Below are 24907 nucleotides of genomic sequence, written 5' to 3'. Positions count from 1 at the left end.
ACAATGACATCAATAACAACAATAATAATAACCACAGCAAAGATAAAACAAGGGCAACAAAAAGGGAAAAAAATAGCCTCCAGGAGCAGTGGATTCATGGTGCAGGCACCGAGCCCCAGCGATAACTCTGAAGGCAAAAAACAAACAAACAAACAAAAACTTTAATTTACTTCTGCACCCTTTTCAGTGCCCGGGTGTTTTTCTGCTGTGCTGCGTTTTACTTTTTCTAAGGAATTCAATAATGTAGACAAATGCACCAAAAATGTGCAATTCCTAAGTAAGATTCAGCAAAATAGCCTGACATTTTCCATTATGTTTTGCTATGTTTATTTTTCCTCAAAGTATTCTTCTCAACGTCTCAATTTCTGATGAGAGTGTACACGTCAGGACGTATAACATCCTGCGTCTTCCTGACACGTGGGGTTGGCTGTACCAGGCCCTCCACCAGTGTCGGGAACTCTCGACTAGCGTCTGTTAGGTCCCACACCCTTTCAAAGCCCCTTCTCCCTTTTGTGACCATAGCTCTGCAGTTTCCTTGGCCAGGAAAGGTTTTATTAAGGTTTAATCTGTTTAGTGTATAATGAGCAAATGTGAAGCATCAACACCTAAGTGAGCTTTAATAACCATGTCTATGACACCCCTTCGTGTCAAACAGAATCCAGCCATCCCTGCCCCAGGTGCCTTCACGTCGGCCTCCTCAGTCCCTGGGTCGCCGTGAGGAGAGGTGCACCTGCATCTTTTTTTTTTTCCTCCAGGGTTATTGCTGGGCTCGGTGCCTGCACCATGAATCCACTGCTCCTGGAGGCCATTTTTTCCCCCTTTTGTTGCCCTTGTTGTAGCCTCGTTGTGGTTATTACTATTGCATTGTTGATGTTGTTCGTTGTTGGACAGGACAGAGAGAAATGGAGAGAGGAGGGGAAGACAGAGAAGGGGAGAGAAAGACAGACACCTGCAGACCTGCTTCACCGCCCGCGAAGCGACCCCCTCTTCCCCCCCCCCCCCCGCAGGTGGGGAGCCAGGGGCTCGAACCGGGATCCTTACGCCGGTCCTTGTGCCACATGCACTTAACCCACTGCGCTACCGCCCGACCCCCTGAAGTCTAGGGAGTCAGCTGGGCAGCTGTCAAGTCTGAGAAGCCTTTGTAACCGCCCACCGCCTGCTTGCGCCCTGCGCTCAGCTTCCTACGACGTGAGCACACACACACACTTAGCTGAGTCCTTTAAGTTTAGGACGTGGGCTATGCGTTGATTCCCAAGCTATGTACTTCCTGTCTTCAATGATCTCCTTCCTTAGATCCTTGCCGTACTGTGTGCACTGGGCACACCAAGACTATCTCCTGCGTGGCCTGGTTCCACAGTGCAGACCAGTCAAGTCACCAGGGGCGCTCGTCTCTTCTTTCTCAAGAGATGGCCTGATGCTGGCAGTAGCTCTTAACCAGAAAGACCCAAAGGTGAGTTGGTGTACTCCATCTTAAAAAAGCAAGTGTGTGCCCCAGGGTTGGAGTTGAAAGCCCCAGGTTCTGCGTTTGCTCCCTGCCGTCACATGTGCCAGAGGTAAGCTCTGTTCCTCCCGCTCACTCTCATAAGTAAATAAGTCCGTTAAAAGAAGACAAGAGCCTGTACTAGAGCTTAGCCTAGTTTTGATACTCCCCACAATGTGAAGACTTATCTTAATAGTTTTGTTTCCCATGACAGTACTTTAAAGTACTCCTATAGTTCTGATTTCTCTAATTAGGAAATAAGTGCAGGGGCTGGGTGGAGGTGCACCTAGCTGAGCACACATTACAGTGCTCAAGGGCCGAGGCTCGAGCCCCCGGCCCCCACCTGCAGGGGGAAAGCTTTGCGAGTGGTGAAGCAGGGCTGCAGGTGTCTCTCTGTCTCTCTATCTCCCCCCTCCCTCTTGATTTCTGACTGTCTCTATCCCATAAATAAATAAAGACAATACTTTTTTTGTAGTCTTCTAATTTAATGAATGAATGAAGGCAATGTTGAGTAAATCTGACAGCTTTAGGTTGTAGGTAATGGCTGCACAAGGACAATAACTTTCTTAAAATTTATTATTATTAACTAAAGGCTATATTATTTATGTTATTATTAATTAAAGTTTATGCTTTATTCAAAGGCCATAACTTCTTAAAAAATCTTTATTTACTATTGGATGGAGACAGAGAGATATTGAGAGGGAAAGAGAAAGGTAGAGTCGATTTCTGACTATCAAATAAAGACAGGTGTCCAACAACAGATGAGTGGCTGAGCAAGTTGTGGTCTATATACACAATGGAATACTACTCAGCTGTAAAAAATGGTGACTTCACCGTTTTCAGCCGATCTTGGATGGACCTTGAAAAAATCATGTTGAGTGAAATAAGTCAGAAACAGAAGGATGAATATAGGATGATCTCACTCTCAGGCAGAAGTTGAAAAACAAGAACAGAAAAGAAAACACAAGTAGAACCTGAAATGGAATTGGTGTATCGCACCAAAGTCAAAGACTCTGGGGTGGGTGGGTGGGGAGAATACAGGTCCATGAAGGATGATAAATGACATAGTGGGGGTTGTATTGTTATATGGGAAACTGGGGAATGTTATGCATGTACAAACGATTGTATTTACTGTTGAATGTAAAACATTTAATTCCCCAATAAAGAAGAAATTAAAAAAAAATAATAAAGACAATAAAAAATTTTTAAAAACATGTCTACAAATAAATTGGTATTCTCTGATCCAGCTTAATATCCAAGTTAATATCCTGCATTTTAAAAGTTATTTAAACTTAGTTGTCATAATTTAAATTTTATTTATTTATTTATTTACTTTAGATAGACACAGAATTGGAGAGGGAAGGAGGGATTATAGAGAGGTGGGGAGAGAGAGAGAGAGACACCTGCAGCACTGTTTCACCACTTGTGAAGCTTCCCCATTGCAGGTGGGGACAGGGGCTTGAGCTCAGGTCCTTGTGCGCTGAAATGTATATGTTCAAACAGGAGCACCACCACCTGGCCTCAGTTCCCATGATTTTTTTAAAAAAAATTTTATTTACAAAATGGAAACATTGACAAGACCATAGGATAAGAAGGATACAATTCCACACAGCTCCCACCACCAGAGCTCCCTGTACCATCCCCTCCATTGGAAGCTTCCCTGTTCCCATGTTCCCTCTGAGAGGATGGACCCCAATTCTTTATGGGGAGCAGAAGGTGGGAGCTCTGGCTTCTGTCATTGCTTCTCCGCTGGACATGGGTGTTGGCAGGTGGATCCACACCCCCAGCCTGTGTCTGTCTGTCCCTAGTGGGGCAGGGCTCTGGGGAGGGGAGGCTCCAGGACACATGGGTGAGGGCGTCTGCCCAGGAAACCCATGATTTTTAAAATGTGGCTTTCAGAAGTGAGGACAATGAGGAAGGAGAAAGGAAAGGAGGGGAGGACTGCTATCCTTGGGGTGCAGCACAGAGGATTCGGGTGGTCGGTTTGCCTTTCCCGTTGTAAAGGACTCGCCGACTGGTCCGCGCAGCACGGGCAGAGCTGCAGAACTACAAGTGACAGTCGAGGTGAAGGCGCTGACTGTGCTGCCTCTTCTCGCCCAGGCAACGCAGCTGCTGTTCGTCCACACACTGACCCGAGTCTCCCTCTGCAGCAGCCTTAAAGGGTGTGGCAGTAAGAACCGCCAGGTGCCGGCTACACTTGTCAGGTGGGAACCTTGTTCTGTGTGTAGGTCCTTGCTAGTTTGTCTTCCTCCAGGTTTCATCGGGGCTCTGTACCTGCATGAGTTTCACACCCCTGGTAGCCCCCTTTTCTTCTTCTTTTTGGTTAGAGGTGAGAGTCAGAGAAAGAAAAGGAGAGATACCTGCAGACCACTCCGCCACCAGTGAAGCGCTCCACCTGCGGGCACCAGGGCTTGAACCCGGGTCCCGGTGCCTGCTGATGTGTGCCTTATCAAGGGAGCTACCACCCAGCTCCTGTAAATAGTGCTTTTTTTTCCCCCGGCAGCTTCATAAATGCAATGACCCCGATAATCCAGTAGGTTCCTAGGATGTTGGGGATATGTGACTTGCTTTCCGCAGCCGTGCCTAGTAGATTTTAAAGGTTGCGACCTGAGAGGAGTCGGCACCTTAAGGAAAGGTGGGCGCGAACAGCGACCAGGACGGTGTTCATTTCTGCCGCGCTCCGGAGAGGAGGGTCTGGCTTGACTGGAGAGCCCAGGTGTTGGGAGCACCGTGTCCTCGCAGAGGCCGAGGGCCCACAGCCTTCAACAGCGGCTTTTCCTGAGTCGGCTGGAGCCGCTGAGTCACGGCTCATGTGGCGCGTGGGCAGCCAGCCGAAGCCACACAGATTCTGGTCTCGGAGGGAGACCTTTCAGCCTCCTAAGTCCCTTTTCTAAACTTTTTTTTTTTTTTTTTTTTTTTTTGCTACTGTCTATGACTGTAGAGTTTCCAGACTCAGTCAGGCCTGCCTCTGCCTGTCTCCCTCTCTGCAGAGTTAAGCCCTGACGGTTCCCCGCTGAGCACTGCCACAGCCCCTGTAGCTTAGGGGAGACAGGAGCCGCATCTGCTTCCTCCCTGTGGAGCTCCAGCACGACAGATAGTCGCGGGGTCCTGAAGCCTCTTCAGTTAGACGGAGTCTGCTGCTGAGGCGTGGGCCTCCCCTGCCTACTTCCCCTCCTATTTGGCCTTCATCCCTACCAGCGGGTCTTGACTTGGACACCAGCACGGCTACACTTTGTTCTGTTAAAATGTGCATGGCAGGCCGGGTGGTGGCACACCAAGCAGAGTGCACATGCTACCATGCTAAGGGACCCGGGTTCAAGCCCCGGTCCCCACCTGTAGGGGGACAGCTGCACGAGTGGTGGAGCAGGGCTGCAGGGGTCTCTCTGTCTCTCTTTCTCTCAATCTCCCTTTCACCCCTGGTTCCTCTCTGTTCCTATCCAAGTAAATAAATGTAGGACTAACTAAATAAAAAGTGAATGGCAAAAACTTCACATTTTTTTAGGGAGTTTTTTTCATTGTTTGAGTTGCTTGTGAATCTATACAAATTTTTGCTTGGCGTCTTGTGTCTGGGATATTTTCTGAAGGAATTCCTTCTTACCTTCCATCCTGGGGGAGAAAAGGTGGGAAATGGATGTGCAGGTGCCTGCTCCCCATCCTTCCCCGTTAGTGTTGTACGTTTCTTACCTGTTTCATAAAACCCATCGTAACGTATCAGGATGGAGAGTCCTTCCCCGTCAGTGTTGGATGTCCTTACCCATTTCATAAAACCCGTCGTAACGTATCAGGATAGAGAGTCTTTCGACTGTGAACATCTTATCTTGCTTCTTCCAGGTCCTACTGGGTAGGTGACGTCAGCTGGACTCATGATAGTCTCTTTCTGGCTTGTGTGTTAAAACGTGGCTCCCTGGTCTTACTGACCTGCCAAGGTGAACTGCTCACATCAGTGACATCGGGCTGCTCCCTAGAGTTTGGGCCTGCAGAGTTCATTCCTCTCCACCCACTCGTGACGTATAGGTGAGATGCCCCGTGGCTTCTACGTTGTTTGCACAAGTTTTTCTCATTTGGTATTGCTTTTTAAAAATGATTTCACCTTTCTGGTGTCTTATTCTTTCTTAGAGTCTGTCATCTCATTATCTGTTTCTTACTTGTGATTTTCTATTTCTTTTGGTGGCTTAATCCTGGTGAAAGTTTGACATTGTGACTATGTAAGTATAAGTTACTTAAATATTCAAGAGCACTGAATTTTTTTTCCTTGGTTTTATATGAAAGCACATGCCATTTATTATTATAAAGACTATGTAAATGTCTTAGAAATTCAAAATTAAATTGGCACATGGATCTCCTAGTGGGAGAAAGTTTTTGAATGTGGATAAAAAACTTTGGAATAGGGGGCCAGGCAGTACACAGCAGGTTAAGTGCACGTGGTGCCAAGCGCAAGGACGGGCGTAAGGATCCTGGTTCGAGCCCCCGGCTCCCCACCTGCAGGGGAGTCGTTTCACAAGCGGTGAAACAGGTCTGCAGGTGTCTGTCTTTCTTTCCCCCTCTCTGTCTTCCCCTCCTCTCTCCATTTCTCTCTGTCCTGTCCAACAACAACAACAGTAATGGCAACAATAACAATAAAACAACAACAAGGGCAAGAAAATGGGAAAAATGGCCTCCAGGAGCAGTGGATTTGTAGTGCAGTAACCCTGGAGGCAAATAAATAAATAAATAAATAAATAAATAAATAAATAAGTAAATAAAACCTTTGGTATTTGTCTGTTGTTGTTGCTGCTGGAGCTTTGATTCTGCACTCCTCCATGGCTTGTGGCAGTAGTCCTAGGCGTCGGCTATATACTGTGACAAACGTGTTCCTGTGGAGACCCAGCCACCTTTTTTTTTTTTTACTTGTTATTGCCACCAGGACTATCGCTGAGGCTCAGTGCCTGTGCGACTAGTCCACTGCTGCCAGTGGCCACTTTGTTCCTTTCCTTCTCAGAGCGCTGCTAGGTTCTGCTTACAGTGGGCCGGGGTTGACCAGGAGTTCAGAGCCTCAGGCATGAAAGTCATTTGGAGAACCATTTCACTACCTTCCCAGCCCCATTTCCCACCTTTCTGTTATTTGACATAACAGAGAGATTGAGAGGGAAGGAAGAGGTGGAGGGAGAGGGAGAGACCTTTCAGTCTCTTTAGACTGCTTCACCACTGGTGAAGCTTCCCTCTTGAGGTGGGGACCAGGAACTTGAACCCGTGTCCTTGCACATAGCAATGTGTGCACTCCAGCAGCCCTCAACTTTGGTTCCTAGCTGATGAGATCCTGCTCATTTCTGTTCCTTTCTTTTTCTCCTGTAATGATGAGTATACTTACCGCTCATAACTGATGATGTTATAGGCATGTGTATGTTGACCAGGAAAGGTAGTGGTCCGGGAGGGGGTGCAGTGGATAGAGCACTAGACTCTCAAGCGTGAGGTCCTGAGTTCAATCCCAGCACATGGACCAGAGTGATGCCTGGTTCTTTCTTTTCTCCTTTTTTTCTCATTAGTAAATAAATAAAAATCTTAAAAAAAAAAAAAGGAAAGATAATTTTCATTAATGTACTGCTTTAATGACTTTCTGAAGTGGTTTGTACAAAGATTATACGAACATATACTGCCTTGTAACTAGTACACTGGAGAAAGTCTCGAGCCCTCAAGAGTGAGGTCCTGAGTTCAGTCTCTGGCATTGCATGTGCCAGAGTTTTGTGCTCTGTGTTTTCTCCCTCATTCTGTCCTCTCTCATTAATAAACACATAATAAGTAAACCTTTAAAAAACAACAGATACGGGAGTCGGCGGCAGCACCGTGGGTTAAGCGCAGGTGGCGCAAAGCACAAGGACCTGAGTTAGGATCCTGGTTCGAGCCCCTGCTCCCCACCTGCAGGGGAGTCGCTTCACAGGCGGTGAAGCAGGTCTGCAGGTGTCTGTCTTTCTCTCCCCCTCTGTCTTCCCCTCCTCTCTCCGTGTCTCTCTGTCCTATCCAACAACGACATCATCAACAACAATAATAACCACAACAATAAAACAAGGGTAACAAAAGGGAATAAATAAATATTAAAAAAAAACAACAGTTACTGCCTTCCTTATTTTATGTAGATTAAAATCCGGAAACATCCCCAAACAAGCTTCTACACCATTTAGCCACTTCCATTCCCTCTGCAGATATACTCATACAGGCTTCTACACCATTTAGCCACTTCCATTTTCCTCTGCAGATATACTCATACAGGCTTCTACACCATTTAGCCACTTCCATTTTCCTCTGCAGATATACTCATACAGGCTTCTACACCATTTAGCCACTTCCATTCCCTCTGCAGATATACTCATACAGGCTTCTACACCATTTAGCCACTTCCATTCCCTCTGCAGATATACTCATACAGGCTTCTACACCATTTAGCCACTTCCATTTTCCTCTGCAGATATACTCATACAGGCTTCTACACCATTTAGCCACTTCCATTCCCTCTGCAGATATACTCATACAGGCTTCTACACCATTTAGCCACTTCCATTCCCTCTGCAGATATACTCATACAGGCATATGCAATGTTTTCATGTCGAGTTTTCTTTTTGCCGTTTCACTGTTCTGTAGCTTTCGTTGTCTGCCTTTTCTTTTCAAACAAGACTATTTCCTTTAAATGTTCCTCTGCTGATTTTCAACTCCTTATTGTCTGGCAGACCACAGTCATTTGCATTTCAAGATTCAAAGGATCACTCAGGTTCCTCGGAGTCCGACAAGGACCCTCTGAGGCAGCGGTTTTCCGTGAAAGCACACTCGCGGCTCCCCTGGCTCCTGGTGTCTGACGGCTACATGGTCTCAGCCCTCCGCTTTCTTGACCCCCTGTCCCCGTCAGCCCTCGTGAGATCACTGCTACTCGATTCAGCCCAGAGGCTTGAGAAGACATATCAGAGTCTGCTAGTGGCTAAGGTATAGTGTTTCCTGGAGTCTTTCTTTAAAGTCAGGTCTGTTGTCTTTTCAAGCGTGAACTATACTTAGCGTTCCCTGCTGTCTGTGCGGTGTTTAGTGGCTTCTAGTAAGATGACCAATAACATTTTGCTTTGGGAATCTTTTCCACAGCCGAAAGGCAAAAGACTGAACTTGCGGTCCCTGGATTCTCTGAGGTCCAGCCTGTTGCAACACCAAGCAAGTCAAGCTGCAGTGGATTCTGCTGTCCCCAGATTCCTACAGGCAGAAGAACCAGTGAAGTCAAGTGCAAAAACAACTCTGCAGGTATCCGTAGTGCCATTTCTTTATGTTGAACCGTTATTCACTGAATATTCCAGGAAACCAGTTTTGGTTTTGTCTTGTTGGAACATCAGAGTGACTACATGCAAGGCACTGCGAGGTATTGAGTGTGATCTGCTGGCTCTCATTGTAGGATCTCGGAGCAGAAGAAACGAAGGAAGACAAGCATCTTCCCGGCAGCTTCCTTTCTTCCTCTTGCCATCAAGCACCTGATTCGCTCTTCAGTGGTGCCGCGGAGGGGAGGTTGGAGTTTGCATGTATGTTTGACACACTGCACGCGAAGGAGCCGGCCGAGGAGAAGGATGACACCATGACAGAATTACACTCTGTCCAGAGAAAGCTCCTGGCCGCATGGACTATAGGGATTTCAAAAAATGTGGCAGAAAAAAACTTAATGTTAAGTTACACAGTGACCTGTCTCATTCATTTTTTCTACATCCTTCAGTTTATAAAGTGTCCCTTGCCCCAACCTGACCTTTTTTCCAGCAGAAGCCCCAGGTATAATGCGTGGGAACTCTGTATCTTCCAGCTCTTCCAGCAGTGCCTATCAGTCCATTACTGGGACCTGAGCTACAAGCTAGACGCAGGCCACTTGGTGAAACTGACCTCCAGTACTCTGCGGCTTCTGCTGACCCAGCAGCACCAGGGCCAGCTGTCCGCAGACAGGCTGGCAGCCTGCTTGCATCTGCTCAGAATGGTGACCTGCCACTACAGCAGAGTCTACAGCCTTCAGCCTGAATGTAGCTCGGCCTCAGCTGGAGGACGGAGAACCGGGAATCAAGACTCGCTGGTGGTTCCCATTTTTCAAGTATTTCAAGGTCGTGATTCTCAGGAAAACTGGTCTCTCGTCACTGCTGCACAAGAAGCAGACCATGTCCAGCGGTCAGGACCCAGGTACTTATGAAAATCTGAAACGTGTGTGTGTGTTTTGGTCAGTGGTCTTTGTTCTGTATTTAAGGCTACTAGTTGTTATTTTATTGGTGAAGAAGGTGGGAAAAACAAGGCTCAGAGGAGACTGTGCTCTTTGTTATTTATGAAACTTGATTTATTTTTGCTTTTTTAATAATTGATTATTTTCATGAGAAAGAGTGGAGACTGGAGCCCTGCTCAGCTCTGGCTGACGGTGGTGCTGGGGACTGAACCTGGGACCTCAGAGCCTCGGGCAGAAGAGTCTTTTGCAGAGCCATTATACTGTCTCTCTGGCCCTGACACTTGACTTCAATGACTACCTCATTTTGTGTGCAGATTGACTGCTCTCTGGAGATTATTGTACCAAAAAACGTTATGGTATCAAATGCATTTAAATCAGAAAGCTGCTGCCGGAGATGGCCGGTTCCATGCAGAGACAGCACACGAAGTGTCTACTGTCAGCTCCCTGCTGTGTCACGTGCAGGCCCACCTACAGGCTGCCGGGGCTCCTCTGCATCAAACCCTAGGACTTAAGCCCATCGACGGTCAGTATCCTGTAAAAATGTGTACCTTATGTGTTGTTAAAATTCGGAAGCTCCAGCTGGCTGGGCTAGCTTCACGGGCGGGTAACAGAGACGACCAGAGACATACGGCTGGGCAGGGAAGCTGTATTTCTTTATTCAGGAACAACGATTCATAAACTAAACCAAACTAATCACCAAACAGAACTCTGTTGCCTCTTTGCCCCCATGGTGGCGCCAAGTACTCTCTAACTCTAGAACTCTGGAACCCTCTCAGGGTTCCTTGGGGTGGGGCCAAGCGGGCCCGTGAAACTAGCAGGACTGATCCAATTTTCTTGGCAGGGGGAGAGCTAGAACAACCTAATGTAAAGCATACAACAATTCCCCCTTTTCTTTTTAACTAAATGACTGCAGTATCAAGGGTGTGGGGTGAACAGAAACCTATATCGTACAGGCATTTTTAAAAAAAGAAACTGGCACAAACATGGAGAAACATGTAAGCAAGTAACAAGAACCAGTGTGCTGCCAAGGGAAGGCCTGAGGGGGCCATTTCTTGCCTCTGTGGGCAAAACTTTATCAGTTTAAAAAAAATTTCTTGCCTCTGGGGGGTGTACTTGCCTGGACAGGCATTTGCATGGCGGTGGGGAACGGCCTAGAGTCCCAAAGGCAGCTGGCTGCAATTTACTTACTATGAAACAAAACTTGTTATTAGCATAACCACAGCACAATCTAACGTTTCTAATAGAGAAGGAATTTGAGACTTTTACATATCAACAACGTCTTTTTAACCTTTTGTTACACCCATTCAAGATGGAGACACACCCTAGGTGTGCGCAGGAAAGAAAACCTCAGGCATGAGAATAATTAGCATAGCCATTGTGCGATCTACCATTTCTAATAGAGAAGGTAATGGAGAGTTTTACATATCAACAAGTCTATTTAACCTTTTGTTTAGACCAACTTAGTTAAAATATATTGATTGTTAACTAATTTTTACCTCAGACTTTAAATGTAAGTTAATTTTATCTTTATGAGAATTACGTTGAAAACTTTTTTCATTTAACTTTGACTAGTAAGAATTTAGCCTTAAAGTTACTGTTTACCAAACTCTAAACATACACATAAACATGGTCATTAATGCATAAGGAGAGAAACCTTTGTTACGAAGACATGTCATTTTAAACACGAATTTAGATATGTACTGTCTTAGTTGTTGGGGGGGGTGCATTGTCCAGTGGTGGTCTCTTGGGCAGCTTCACTTCTAGGAATTGCAGGTTGCGATCTCTGTACAAATCTCTGCGTACTCCAGCTTGTCTGCCTTCAGACCGGACCGGCAGCTGGAGATCTCGTGTGCCCAGTTTCAGCAAGGAGCCTGGGGGTCCAGGAGGTCCGGGATCGTTCCAGAATTCATAGCACGAGGGCGGGCGGGCCAGCCTTGTAGAAGGCGCAAACCAAGATGCCCAGGGGTGGCGGCCATGATAGGCTGCCGTGGCCCTGCCCCATGGCCCTGCCATGTCTGCTGCCCTGTTCGCAGTGGTCGAGCAGCGTGGAGGGATCACTTGTCCAGTGCCCTGCGCCACGCGGTAGAGCGCCGGCTCCTGTGGGCTGGCCTGCGTGCTGGCATCGGGCTCCTGTGTGTTGGCATCGGGCTCCTGTGTGTGGCATCGGGCTCTTGCGTGTTGGCATCGGGCTCCTGTGTGGTGGCGTCGGCCTCCTGCAGGCTGCGGGGCTGCAGGGCTACGGGCATGGTGCGCGGGGTTGTCTGGGCGCAGCCGGCTGGCTGGCTGTTCCACCAGGTGGAAAAGGCAGCTCCGTGCCTCGCCTCTTGCCCGCTGGCTCTTCCCGACTCATCTGGCTGTTTTGAGTGCGCCCGAGCGCATGGAAACCACAGAGTGGTCCAGAGATAAATGTTCCAGAAATAGCAAAACAGTCTCGTGAAGAAAGAGCAGAGGCCTTTGGAGATCTCTTCACAAGCAGAAGAGAAGGCCATAGTACATAGGTAGCCAAATTGTCTTCACTTACCTGAGAGATGCGCAGGTCAGGTCCATGTGGGCGCCATTTGTTGTTAAAATTCGGTGGCTCCAGCTGGCCGGGCTAGCTTCACGGGCGGGTAACAGAGACGACCAGAGACATACGGCTGGGCAGGGAAGCTGTATTTCTTTATTCAGGAACAACGATTCATAAACTAAACCAAACTAATCACCAAACAGAACTCTGTTGCCTCTTTGCCCCGGCGGCGGCGCCAAGTACTCTCTAACTCTGGAACTCTGGAACCCTCTCGGGGTTCCTTGGGGCGGGGCCAAGCGGGCCCGCGAAACTAGCAGGACTGATCCAGTTTTCTTGGCAGGGGGAGAGCTAGAACAACCTAATGTAAAGCATATAACACTTACGGATAAGCAGCAGATGTCTCTGGACTTCGGTTTTGCTAGGCAGTTGTGATTATTTGTTTTTACAAAACAGTTTCTGGCTGAGATGTAGCCACTGACGTAAGATAAAGTAAATTTCTATGAAGTAATGCTTATGAACTCTAACTGTTGGATAAAACCTTGTAGGTGAAGAGGCTTTCCTGTTTGGATCATATGAAAAGTCCATCCAGCTGTGGAAGAAAGCTTTACAAGAAACGCAAGAAAAAGGTAGAGGCAGTGTAGGGAGGGGCTGGGACACAGACGGAGTTCTTGTGGTGGGAACTGTGTGGAGTTGTGCCCCTCTTAGCCTATGGTTTTTGTCAATGTTTCCTTTTTATAAATAAAAAATCAGGGAGTTGGGCTAGCGCGGCGGGTTAAGTGCGCAAGGACCGGTGTAAGGATCCTAGTTCGAGCCCCCAGCTCCCCACCTACAGGGCAGTCACTTCACAGGCGGTGAAGCAGGTCTGCAGGTGTCTGTCTTTCTCTCCCCCTCTCTGTCTTCCCCTTCTCTCTCCATTTCTCTCTGTCCTATCCAACAACAACAATAATAACTACAACAACAAAACAAGGGCAACATAAGGGAATAAATAAATATTTTTTAAAAAATTAAAAAAATATATAAAGGTGATATTTTAAAGAGCAAAAAAAAGATGATAATTTTAAATGTTTTATTATTATCTTTATTTATTTATTGAATAGAGACAGCCAGAAATCGAGAGGGAAGGGGTAATAGAGAGGGTGAGAGACACGTGCAGCTCTGCTTCACCACTTGTGAAGCTTTCCCCTTGCAGGTGGGGACTGGGGGCTCGAACCTGGGTCCTTGTGCACTGTACCATGTGTGCTCAACCAGGTGCGCCACCATCCAGCCACAAAAGATATTTTAAAGAGAAGAAAAAAATGCTGCAGGGACAGGCGCTGTGCACCCATCTGAGCTCTCATTCCGCGTGCAAGCACCCAGGTTTACACCTCTGCTTCCCACCTGCGTGGAGGGAAGCTTCATGAGCTGTGAAGCAGAGCTGCAGGTGTCTGTCTTTCTCTTTCTTTCTCCCTCTTTTTCTTCACCTCCACTCTCAATTTCCTCTGTCCTGTGAAATAAAAATTTAAAAAAAATATTTGCCTGTGGGGAAATAGCTCATTTGTTTGAGTGCAAGACTTGCACATCTGGGGCTGCCTGTTTGCTCCCTGCTGCCGCCTGCTAGAGTGGCACTTAGGGCTGGGTTTTGTTTGCTTGTTTGTTTTGTTTTAATTATTTCATATGAATCTCTTACTCATGTGAAATAAAATAAATTTTAAAATAAAATTTATATAATATTGGTAGTCATATATATATATATATGTATATATTTCCCTTTTGTTGCCCTTATTGTTTTTTATTGTTGTTGTTACTGATGTCATCGTTGTTGGATAGGACAGAAGAGAAATGGAGAGAGGAGGGGAAGACAGAGAGGGGGGAGAGAAAGACAGACACCTGCAGACCTGCTTCACCGCCTGTGAAGGGACTCCCCTGCAGGTGGGGAGCCGGGGGCTCGAACCCGGATCCTGATGCCGGTCCTTGTGCTTCGCACCATGTGTGTTTAACCCGCTGCGTTACCGCCCGACTCCCAGGAATATATTTTATGGGCAGGGAAGGCAGCACAATTGTGCAAAAGACTGACTTTCATACTGAATTGAACTTAGCTCTTGTTTTCAGCTCTATTCTTTCACAGTAGCTTCTAGTAAGGACTGTTTGAAGGCAACAGTAGCTTCATGATTTTTAATTTCATTATTTATTTTTTTTAGCAACACTGGGGTTTCACTAGCGTCCTGTCTGATGTATGGCATGCAGAGATCTTCTCCCATTCTGTGAGGAGTCTCTTTGTCTGGGTGGTGGCTTCATTTGCTGTGCAGAAGCTTTTCAATTTGATGTAGTCCCATTGGTTTATTTTGTAACGTGCACTCAACCAGGTGCGCCACCACCCGGCCCCCGTTGGTTTATTTCTGGTTCAGTCTTCCTTGCAATTGGACTTGTATTACTGAAGATGCCTATGAGATTTAGACAGAAAAGAGCTCTGCCAATGTTTTCCGTAAATATTTGAAAGTTTCTGGTCTAACACACAAGTCCTTGATCCATTTGGAATTTACTTTTTTGTGTGGTGAAATATAGTGGTTCAGTTTCATTCTTCTGCACATTTCAACCCAATTTTTTCAAGACCGTTTGACAGATTTTGTCACAGCCATCTTTAGGGAAATACTGTGACCCAGGTACAATGTAGCCCTAAATAAAATTGAATTGTATTACTAAAAATGAATAAAGAACCGTCAGCTGCCGTAGCCCATGGCGTTCCCCAAGCATGTGAAGGCATTCACGGGGGACTCTTTTCTGTTAGGTAATGGTATGTGTGGTTGGCTGGTTTGTGTTGGACTTGTGCCCCCTGGCTCATAGCACATTTGATACCACTGATTAGTACTTGCACCTCTCTTTGGGTAAAAGCTTAGTCACTCTCGGGCCCGATGAAAGAAAAGAACTTTGTTCAGAACTTAAAAATGAAAAGAGCAAAGGATTGTAACCTGTTTTTCAAAAAAAGCATCCACTTGAAAGGTGGGTGAGATAGCATTGTGGGTATGCAAGAAAGTTCCATGTCTGAGACTACAAAGTCTCAAATCCATCGCCATGTGAGCCAGAGCTGAAAAAAAAAAAAATTGAGAGAAAGAAAGGGAGGGAAGTGTTCACTTGAGTATAAAGCTTGATGAAGTTTCAAATTCTCAACACTTCCAGCTATGTAGTCCCTGGATCAAGAATACCACCTTGCTAGCATTTTAATTGTTTAAATCTCATTTTAAAAGACAATTTTCACAAAAGAGAGAGGTACTCAAAGCACTGCTCAGCTCGGCACATGGTTGGGCTGGAGGGCTGAACTGGGGTCTGGAGGGCTTCAGACGCACACGCCCTGTGCTCGGACACTGAGCTGTCTCCCTGGGCTGCCGGCACGCTTTCAGTGTGATGTTTATTCTTTCCCGTTTAAGGAGGAAGACGGACATGTTATCTTCAGATGCGCTATTACCTTTCTCTTTTATACTGCCACCTCTATAACTATAATTTAAACGACGCACAAGGGTTGTGTGATCAACTTGTAAGAGAAATACTGAGACGGTCCCAACTATTGGTAAAAGAAGATTGTTCAGGTATGCCCAGTAAAAAACGGAGTGTTTGATCATATTACTTTGACTTTACAGGCTTAGATATGAAATGGCATATACTTAAAAATTCAATAGGAGGATCCAGGTGGTGGCGCACCTGGTTGCACATGTTACAAGACACAAGGACCCAGATTCAAGCCCCCGGTCCCCACCTGTAGGGGGAAAGCTTTGTGAGTGGTGAAGCAGTATTACAGGTCTCTCTGTCTCCCTCTCTATCATCCCCTCCCCTCTTGATTTCTGGCTGTCTCTATCTAATAAATAAATAAAGATAACTTTAAAAAAAAAAAGAAATTCAATAGGAGGCTGGGCAGTGGCACACCGGGTTAGTGCACATAGTACTAAGCGCAAGGATCCTGGTTTGAGCCCCCACCTTCCCACCTGCAGGGGAGTCACTTCACAAGCGGTCAAGCAGGTCTGCAGATGTCTGTCTTTCTCTCCCCCTCTCTCCCTGCCTGTCTCCATTTCTCTCTGTCCTATCCAATAACAACAATAGCAGTAGCAACAACAGTGGGGGGGTAGAAAAGAAAGCCTCCAGGAGCAGTGGATTCGTAGTGCAGGCACTGAGCCCCAGTGATAACCCTGGAGGCAAAGAAAAAAAAATTGATTGCTCAGTCTTTCTGGTGACTAAATTGTTGATATATTGTGAATTTTGGATGGTCAACTTCTTAAGAGCCTACATCTGTCATGTGGTGTTTATAAAGATTTATCACTGTTCTGTGAAAGAGAGACAAGCACAATGTTAGTCTGGCAAAGGTCCTTCTGGGCTGAGTGCAGAAGCTGCAGCTGGCAAGGCCCCCCCCCCCCACGCCCGCCCGCCATGCCGCGTCTGGCTGCTTGTGCACCTGGACTTGGTTTCTGTTCACTTCTCTGGGTTCCCAGGCTTAGGAGAGCCGCCTGCTGAGTGTGTGACGCACTGCTTGCTTTCTCTTTCTTACATCCATATCTGTTAGACAAAATGTCAGATACTCAAGTATTTTTTTCTTGATGTATTTTGCACTTCCTTAACTATTGCCTACGGGCCACTTAGTAAATCGGTGAAAGTCACTTTCTGAATATTCTGAGTTAAAAAAAAAAAAATCTAGAGGGCGTCTGCAGTTTCCAGGTTGCCGTGTCGAAGTCACTAGGCAGCCTGGAAGACACATGTCCATAGGCGTGGCGTGTTCACACTGTGTGCTGTGTCTGCGAGTGTCTGGACGGCCCGGTGTGTCAGAACATTCTTCACTTAACTTTATGTTTCATGTTCATTTACTCAGAATAAGAGAAATGTCTTTCTTTTTTATTTAATTTAATAGGACAGGGGAAAACTGAGAAAGGAGGGGAAGAAAGGAGGGAAAAGGGGAGAAGAGGCATCTGCCTCACTGCCCCTGAGATATAGGTTTGTTTTTCCCCGTCATCTCAGGGGGTCACTACCCTGACTTGACTTTTTCAGACAGAGACAGAGGGGCAGGGGCAGGTGGTGGTGCACCCGGTTGAGCACACATGTCACGATGTGAAAGGACCCAGGTTCAAGCCCCCAGTCCCCACCTGCAAGGGGGAAGCTTCTTAAGTGATGAAGCAGGTGTCTTTCTGTTTCTTCCTCTCTGCCTCTCCCTCCCCTCCCTCGCAATTTCTGGATGCTTCTAGCCAATAAATAAATAAAGACAATAAATATTTTAAAAATAAATGAGAGAGATGTGCTCCAGGGGATGGCACAGTGGACTCTCAAGCTATGAGGTTCCGAGTTCAGTCCCCAGCAGCACATGTACCAGAGTGATGTCTGGGTTCTTTCTCTCTCTCCTCCTATCCCTCTCATAAATAAATAAAATATTAAAAATGCAAATCAAAAGGTATGGATAGATTTCAGTAAAACTTTAAAAGAAAGAAGGGCAGGGGGTAGATGCATAATGGTTATGCAAACAGACTCTCATGCCTGAGGCTCCAACATCCCAGGTTCAATCCCCTGCACCACCAGAAGTCAGAGCTGAGCAGGGATCTGATAAAAAAAAAAAAAAAAAAAAAAAGAAAAGAAAGAAAGAAATGAGAGAGGGAGAGAGAGAGGGAGAAAGAGAGGACACGAAACTACAGCCCTGGAGTCCACTGCTGTGGGAGCTGGGCCTGAGCCTGACGGGCCCTTAGCGACTCTGCGGCACTTGAAAGCTGGTGCTGTGGTGACTGTTCTCCGGGACCGTGAGTCACCTAGAAGACAGTTTGCAGCCGACTCGTTTATTTCTGAAGGCTCAGCACGGCGTGTAGTGCCGATGCTCAGGCAACAAGAACGGGACTTTGTTCCCGCTAGTGTCTGTCAGGTTTGGTGCAGAGTCCTGGTCAGCTCTCCTCCACCTTCTCTCTTCACCCCACACGTTTCCTGAAAGCATTTTGTCCCGTGAGCCAGTGTCACTGAGGAGAGCTAGTGACTCAGAAAGGAAATAGACACGGCTGTGCCGGTTTTCAGACGATCTTGGTGATGGTCCTGTCTCCTTTCATCAGAGAAAAAAATTGGAAGGAAGAAGAGAAAAGAAGTAACATGGGGTGGGGATAGCATCGTGGTTCTGCAAAGAGACTGTCATGCCTGAGGCTCCAGTGTCCCAGGTTCAGTCCCCAGCACTACCATAAGCCAGAGTGGAGCAGGACTCTGGGAAACAAAACAAACAAAAGCGAGCAAACAAATAAACCACAACGAAGGAAATGCAAGTCTGCGAGTCTGTGCTGGTCCAGCTGCTCCGTCAGGCCCCACCCTGCCCCGGCCCGAGTAGGACAGCTGGGTGCGGTGCGGTGCGGTGCGGTGCGGTGCGGTGCGGTGCGGTGCGGTGCGGTGGCAGCTTCTGCGCACGGGCCGTGCCTGCTCCTCTGCCGCTGTCCCTGAGCCCTCACGCTGTCGGCAGTGGTGACTTATCGCTTCTCCTTGGTCGTTTGCTGTCTCTAGCTCCTGGCGGGGCCCGGAGGGAGTCTGCGGTCGGCGGGCACGTCCACCCGGGGGCGGCCGTGAGGGTGGTGCGCTCCATGGCTCGGTTCATGGCCGCCTATTTCACCGACCAGCGGCTTTGCGTCTTGCCGCCTCACAGTGTGAACGTCCTTCCTCCGCTTCACGCCACAGCAGGTAGTGTCGCAGACAACCCTCACCCCAGGCTCTGCACGGTGCGAAGCCACTGCACGGGCCGGTACTCGGTGTGCTGGCACGATGTGTTACCTAGGTGTGACTAGCGTTTATTTCTTGCACTCCTTATTTTGAAGCTCTTTGTTTAGGGCCAGGTGACAGGGTGTGGGTGAGACACAAAATGTCAACGGGCCGGGATGTGACGCAGCTGGTGGAGGGCACAGGTCATCGAACCCCGGCCCCACCTGCCGGGGGGACGCTTCACGGCCGTCTTGCTCTCTCCCCCTCTACCGCCCCTCCTCTCTCAATTTTTGTCCTATCCAAAAAAAATAAAGAATGGAAAAAAATCAAAAAAAGAAAGAGGTGCTGCAGGGAGTGTGGGTATGTAGTGCAGGCGCCAAGCCCCGGCAGTGACCCCGGTGGGAAGAAAGTCCAGGCAAGAGGATGCAAAGCCTAGAGGCCTGACTGGGCAGCAGCGGGGACCGCTGGCTCGGGAACCCAGCGACCTCAGGCGGGGTGCTGCGAGGCTCCCGTCAGGGTGTGGGTGTCGGGAGGGTCTCCAAAACTGCCCTGGGCTGCACGCAGACAGGCTGAGGGGCTGGCTGTGCAGTCCGGGCACGCAGAGCCTCTGTGCTGTGCTGCTCTAGGGAGCAGACCCCTCCGGGCCCTACCTAGCACACTTGTTTTCTCACAGTCTGTCACAGTTTCAGGTTAGTGTCATACCCTAGAATATGCAAAGTATTAGTTACGTCCATTTTTACTAGCTTTAGGCTGTGACTTCTGTGTAGAAGAGACCCATTGCCCTTGCAAGCAGGCCTGAGTTGTGGTGTATAGTCTGATGTCTGTTGTTTCCTTCCTTTTCCAAGAATTCAGAATCTCACTTCCATCCAGACTAGTGTCCCACGTCCGTCCTCTTTGTTTGCAGAGCGCTCTCTGCGACTTCTCCCTCTGCAGCACTCCAAGGTGGCTGGCGCGGTCAGAGATCAGAAGCTCTCGGCCGTGTGGACTGCAGACTACGCCCTGGAGTTACTCTTCCTCGGGGGGCTGGTCCCGGAGGCTGTGTGGTTGGCGCAGAAGCTGGGAGCCTGGAAGACGGCAGTTTCCATCGGCGTGGCCCTCCGGCTGTTCTGCCAGCAGGACGGCACCCCCACAAGGTCTGTGTATGCTGGGAGACACGACCCGGCTGCTTTCCCTCTTAGCTAGTGTTTGCATTTTACGGACTCCTTGGTCACTAGCGGCCGTGGCGGCTTCTGGCCACACATCAGCTATTAAGAACTGGAGGTGTGACCAGTAAGACACGATGTTGAACCTTTCACTTAATGTCGCTTAACTGAAATTGCAGCAGCTACGTGCAGCAGCCGGGTGCTGCTTTGCTCGACAGCTAAGTGGGTCACTTGTGTCAAAATGTTTATCTGGCTCCTTTGTTAGAAAAGCCCTCGGGGGACTTGCAGTCAGTGGAAAAGTTTGTCCCAAATAGGATCTGAAGAGTTTCTTCTTCTTCTTCTTATTATTATTTTATTTCACGAGAAAGAGACACCAGAGCCCTGCTCAGCTCTGCCAGATGGGGGATTGAACTTGGAACCTCTGAGCCTCAGGCAGGAGAGTCTCCCCAGCTCAGGACTTGAAATCTAAGCTAATCCAATTAATCTCTGTATCACTGCTGTTTTTCATGTTTTCAATTCAGTAATTAAAAATAGATGTATTTGTAAGGAACCACTCTGGGGGTGCTGCCGCCACCAGCAGGGGACACGTTGCCCTGTGCCCCAGGCCCTACCTGCAGAGAGCAGCGTGAGCAGTGAAGTGGTGCTGTGCTTCTTCCCCTTTTTGGTCTCTCTCCCTCTATTTCTCTCTGCCTCTCCTTCTCTCGGGGAAAATAAAAAGATCTCCAGGGAGCGATAGAGTCCTTGTGCAGGCCCCAAGCCCTAGCAGTCGCCCTGGTGGCACGAAGAAAACTGGACAGGAGAGAAGCGAAAGGCAGAATGTTTGCATGGGAGACGCCACTTGAGATTGCCGATGAGGAGAGGACAGATCGTCCCAGACAGAGCAGCTGTGGGGAGAGAGAACATCTCAGACATGGGCGATGGTCTCTGAGGAAGCCCCGTGTGCTGGGTCAGACAGAGCAACAGACAGGGCGGTAGTGGGGAGGGTCAGAAGGGAGGCTGAAGCCGAGTCACGTCAAGCCTTCACGCTCTCATTACACATTGTCTCTTTGGCGATTTCTTTCTTTTTTCTTTTTTCACATTTTTAATTTATTTTCCCTCTTGTTGCCCTTGTTTTATTGTTACTGTTGTTATTATTGATGTTGTTGTTGGATAGGACAGAGAAATGGAGAGAGGAGAGGAAGACAGAGGGGGAGAGAAAGACAGACACCTGCAGACCTGCTTCACTGCCTGTGAAGTGACTCCCCTGCAGGTGGGGAGCCGGGGGCTCGAACCGGGATCCTTACGCTGGTCCTTGCACTTTGCGCCATGTGCACTTAACCCACTGTGCTATTGCCCGACTCCCAAGGATTTCTTTTCGAAATGTAAAATGAATAGAGTCGTTGCTCTTTGAATTTAAATGTACTTCCTGATGTGTGGCTATTTCCTTTTCACAGTTTGGATTTATTTGCCTTCCTTTGTTGTGATTTCAGATCTAAAAAGAAGAGTCTGAGCCTGCCAATATCTATGACTCCAGTCCAGATTTTCCAGAACAAACTGCAGTGTTTGTTGGGGCAGGCGACCTTTTCGGAGGCCAGAACTGACGAGGGCTCAAAGAACAAGCAGTTTACAGGTGTGTTACTCACAGTCTGACACAGAGAGCAGTTTAATTAACGTAAACACAACGGTGTTTTAAAAAGCTGTGCATATACAGGTGACTTAGTGAGCCTATGTCTTCTCTCTGTCGCAGCAACTTTCAAAACTAGCGCCTCCTCAAAAGATGAGTGTCTGTAGCACAGAATGTTGGTTCTCAACATATGTATATAATTAATTATACATATGTTGCTGGCAAGCAGGGTTAATTGGGTGATCAGACAGAAATTTAAGATATAAAATTGCAGATACTACTATGACACCATCCTGACAACCACACAAGTATGTCCTGGAACCTCAGCTTCCCAGAGCCCTAACCCACTAGGGAAAGAGAGAGACAGGCTGAGGGTGTGAAACAATCTGCCAATGTCCATGTTCAGCAGAGAGGCAGTGACAAAAGCCAGATCTTCCACCTTCTGCATCCCATAAAGAATTTTGGTCCAGGGAGTCGGGCGGTAGTGCAGCGGGTTAAGCGCAGGTGGCGCCAAACGCAAGGACCAGTGAAAGGATCCCGGTTTGAGCCCCCGGCTCCCCACCTGCAGGGGAGTCACTTCACAGGCGGTGAAGCAGGTCTGCAGGTGTCTATCTTTCTCTCCCCCTCTCTGTCTTTCCCTCCTCTCTCCATTTCTCTCTGTCCTATCCAACAATGATGACATCGATAATAACTACAACAATAAAATAACAAGGGCAACAAAAGGGAATAAATAAATAAATAAAATATAAAAAAAATATTTTAAAAAAGGAAGAATTTTGGTCCATATCCCCAGAGGGATAAAGAATTAGGAAGCTTCCAATGGAAGGGATGAGATACGGACCTCTGGTGGTGGAAATGGTGTTAAATTGTACCCCTCTTATCCTACAATCACAAATCTAAGAAAAAAGAAATAAATTCAAGGTATACTATGAAAAAATAGAAACAGCACATTAAGCTTAAGACTTTACAACTTCTCCAGGTGTGTGTAAGTATTTAGATTAAGAGCAAAGTATTATATAATGTAAGTCCTGTTTGGTAAATACTGGTAAGTTTGGCTCCTCTAGAAGGAGACAGTAGAATTGATGGGCAAGAGTTTGATTGGAGGAGAAGGGCAGTGGAGTATGATGGGAGGAGACAAGTGTAGATGGACAATAGACCGCCAGGAGCATTTGGCCCTTGTGACGGGAGAAAGGGAAAGGAGGAAATTTGGGGAAGACCCCAGACTAAGGCTGCTGCTAAATCAGTAGAGTCCCAGAACACAGCTTGCCCATTTGGGGAGTCATAACAGTACCGCTCCAGCATCCTGCTGTGCTCAGTCACAGGCTAGGAGCAGCCAGGGAGAGCACAGCTTCAACATTAACACTTGAGTGGATTAATACACAAGGCTTGACAGTGGGTGCTGTCCTTGCAGGGAAATCTGACTTTATACACACACGAGACACCGCAGATGGTGTATATAATGTGGGGAAAGTGTCTAGCATGCTGACAAATGACTAACGTTTGAGGAGCACTTACGTGAAAGTTAAAAGTTTGGAACCAGGCAGATGACTTTGAATCCCAAACCACCTTTCTAAGCTCCAGTTTCCCCTTTTATAAAATGCAAGTAACTATACTTATGTCATCACAGTGAAGTGAGGATTAAATGCAGCACTGCCCCTAAAACCCTAAACAGTATGTTTAACACAGAAGTGGCTATGTTACCAAAGACCTTTATTTCCTGAGGGTGAAGCAACAACCACATCTACTTCTGTGTCCTCTTATGCCATCTTGTTTGGAGAACATACCAAGTGACTAAGATACCAAGATACCTTCTAAGTATTTAATCTTTCCTGAACTCTAGGAACCATAAGAATGCACTAGTTCTTTGGGAAATTCAAACTATTCTCATTGAAAACAGAATCATGTGATGTTCATTTTCTTGATGGTAGAATTTGATTTATGTCAGTCTCACTGTTTTCTCACCACTATTTGTCTTTATTTATATAAGCAGGCTATAAAAATAATGAAGTTAAGAGAAACTTTAAAAAATCATCTGGAGGGTCTGGGAGATGGCATAATGGTTATGCAAAAATATGCTCTGAAGTTCCAGGTTCAGTCCCAGGCACCACCATAAACCAGAGTTGCTCAGTGCTCCAGTAGAAAGTAAATAAATGAAATTTGCTTTTCTTTCTTTCATCCAAGCAGAAAATAGTATCAGAAGTAATAACTCTGTGTAAATACAATAAAGGAAATTGGATAGTAAAAAAAAAAAAAAGAATGTTGCTTCTCAGTACATTTCTTGTACTGACTGTGTGTTGCTGCATTTAAGTTCTTCCTTTCTTTTTTCCTTTTCTTTCCTTCCTTCCTTCCTTTCTTTCTTTTTTCCCCTTTCTTTCTTTCTTTCTTTCTTTCTTTCTTTCTTTCTTTCTTTCTTTCTTTCTTTCTTTCTTCCCCAGAGCACTGTTCAGCTCTGGCTTATGGTGGTGTGGGGGCTTAAACCTGGGACTTTGGAGCCTCAGGTATGAAAGTCTGCTTGCATAACTGTTATGCTATCTACCCTCCTCCCTAAAAGTCGTTTTTTTTTTTTTGGTCATAGAATCACAGGATCTCAGACATGGGGAGGTCATTAGGAGTATCAAAATGGGGGTGGGGGGTGAGGTAGGGGAGGGGTAGACAGCATAATGGTTCTGCAAAGAGACTCTCATGCCAGAGGCCCCAAAGTCCCCGATTCAGTCCCCGGTTCAGCCCCCGCACAACATCAGCCGGAGCTGGGCAGTGCTCCGGGAAAGAAAGGTGCAAGTACGACCAGAGGGATAGTAGTGCTGGCAGTAGTGTTGGCAGTGGGCAGATTGGACCGGGATTCAGATTGGACTGGGGTTCTGGTTCAGCCCCCAGCAGCACCGTAAGACAGAGCTGAACAGGGCTGGGAAGAGAAGAGGACAGGGTGGGCTGGGGGTGGGGGGGTGGGGACAGTGTGTGAAGCCTTGGATTCTCAAACATGAGGTCCTCAGTTTGACCCTAATATCCTACGGATCAAAATATCTCTACATAATAAATAAATCTCAACAAAGAAAAGCAAACAACCAGTAGGCAGACTGGCAGCTGCCACAGGAAGATGTGACGTCATGTACCTGTGAGCAGTCTGTAAGGTAGCATTCAGAGAAACCGTGACCTAGTGTTCCGTGTTTCCCCATGCAGAATGTTAATATTATAACTTTCCTGACAAGCCAACATGAAAAACTTATTTGGAACCAGGAAAGACCCAAGGTCACCAAAGTAGCTCTGCTGAGACTGGCTCGCTGGAAGCGCTGCTCTGCCAGACACAGCTGCT

General features: G+C 47.2%; 1 protein-coding gene across 1 annotated transcript in view; it reads left to right on the top strand.

The window, feature by feature from the left end:
* The window catches only part of CPLANE1 (ciliogenesis and planar polarity effector complex subunit 1), a 107575-nt gene that overhangs the window by 5624 nt on the left and 77044 nt on the right, over positions 1–24907 (top strand). The window contains exons 6-18 of the mRNA XM_060190957.1: positions 1294–1450; positions 3581–3684; positions 5312–5494; positions 8179–8428; positions 8579–8731; positions 8880–9640; positions 9992–10200; positions 12729–12809; positions 15585–15743; positions 16861–16959; positions 18661–18834; positions 19757–19985; positions 21464–21603. Of these exons, the coding sequence (XP_060046940.1) occupies positions 1294–1450; positions 3581–3684; positions 5312–5494; positions 8179–8428; positions 8579–8731; positions 8880–9640; positions 9992–10200; positions 12729–12809; positions 15585–15743; positions 16861–16959; positions 18661–18834; positions 19757–19985; positions 21464–21603 (2699 nt within the window). The remainder of the gene's footprint in view (positions 1–1293; positions 1451–3580; positions 3685–5311; positions 5495–8178; positions 8429–8578; positions 8732–8879; positions 9641–9991; positions 10201–12728; positions 12810–15584; positions 15744–16860; positions 16960–18660; positions 18835–19756; positions 19986–21463; positions 21604–24907) is intronic.

Source organism: Erinaceus europaeus, chromosome 5 (assembly GCF_950295315.1).
Source record: "Erinaceus europaeus chromosome 5, mEriEur2.1, whole genome shotgun sequence".
Classification (NCBI taxonomy): Eukaryota; Metazoa; Chordata; class Mammalia; order Eulipotyphla; family Erinaceidae; genus Erinaceus; species Erinaceus europaeus.
Note: the sequence above shows the minus strand (reverse complement) of the source record. Positions and strands in the feature narration are given on the sequence as shown.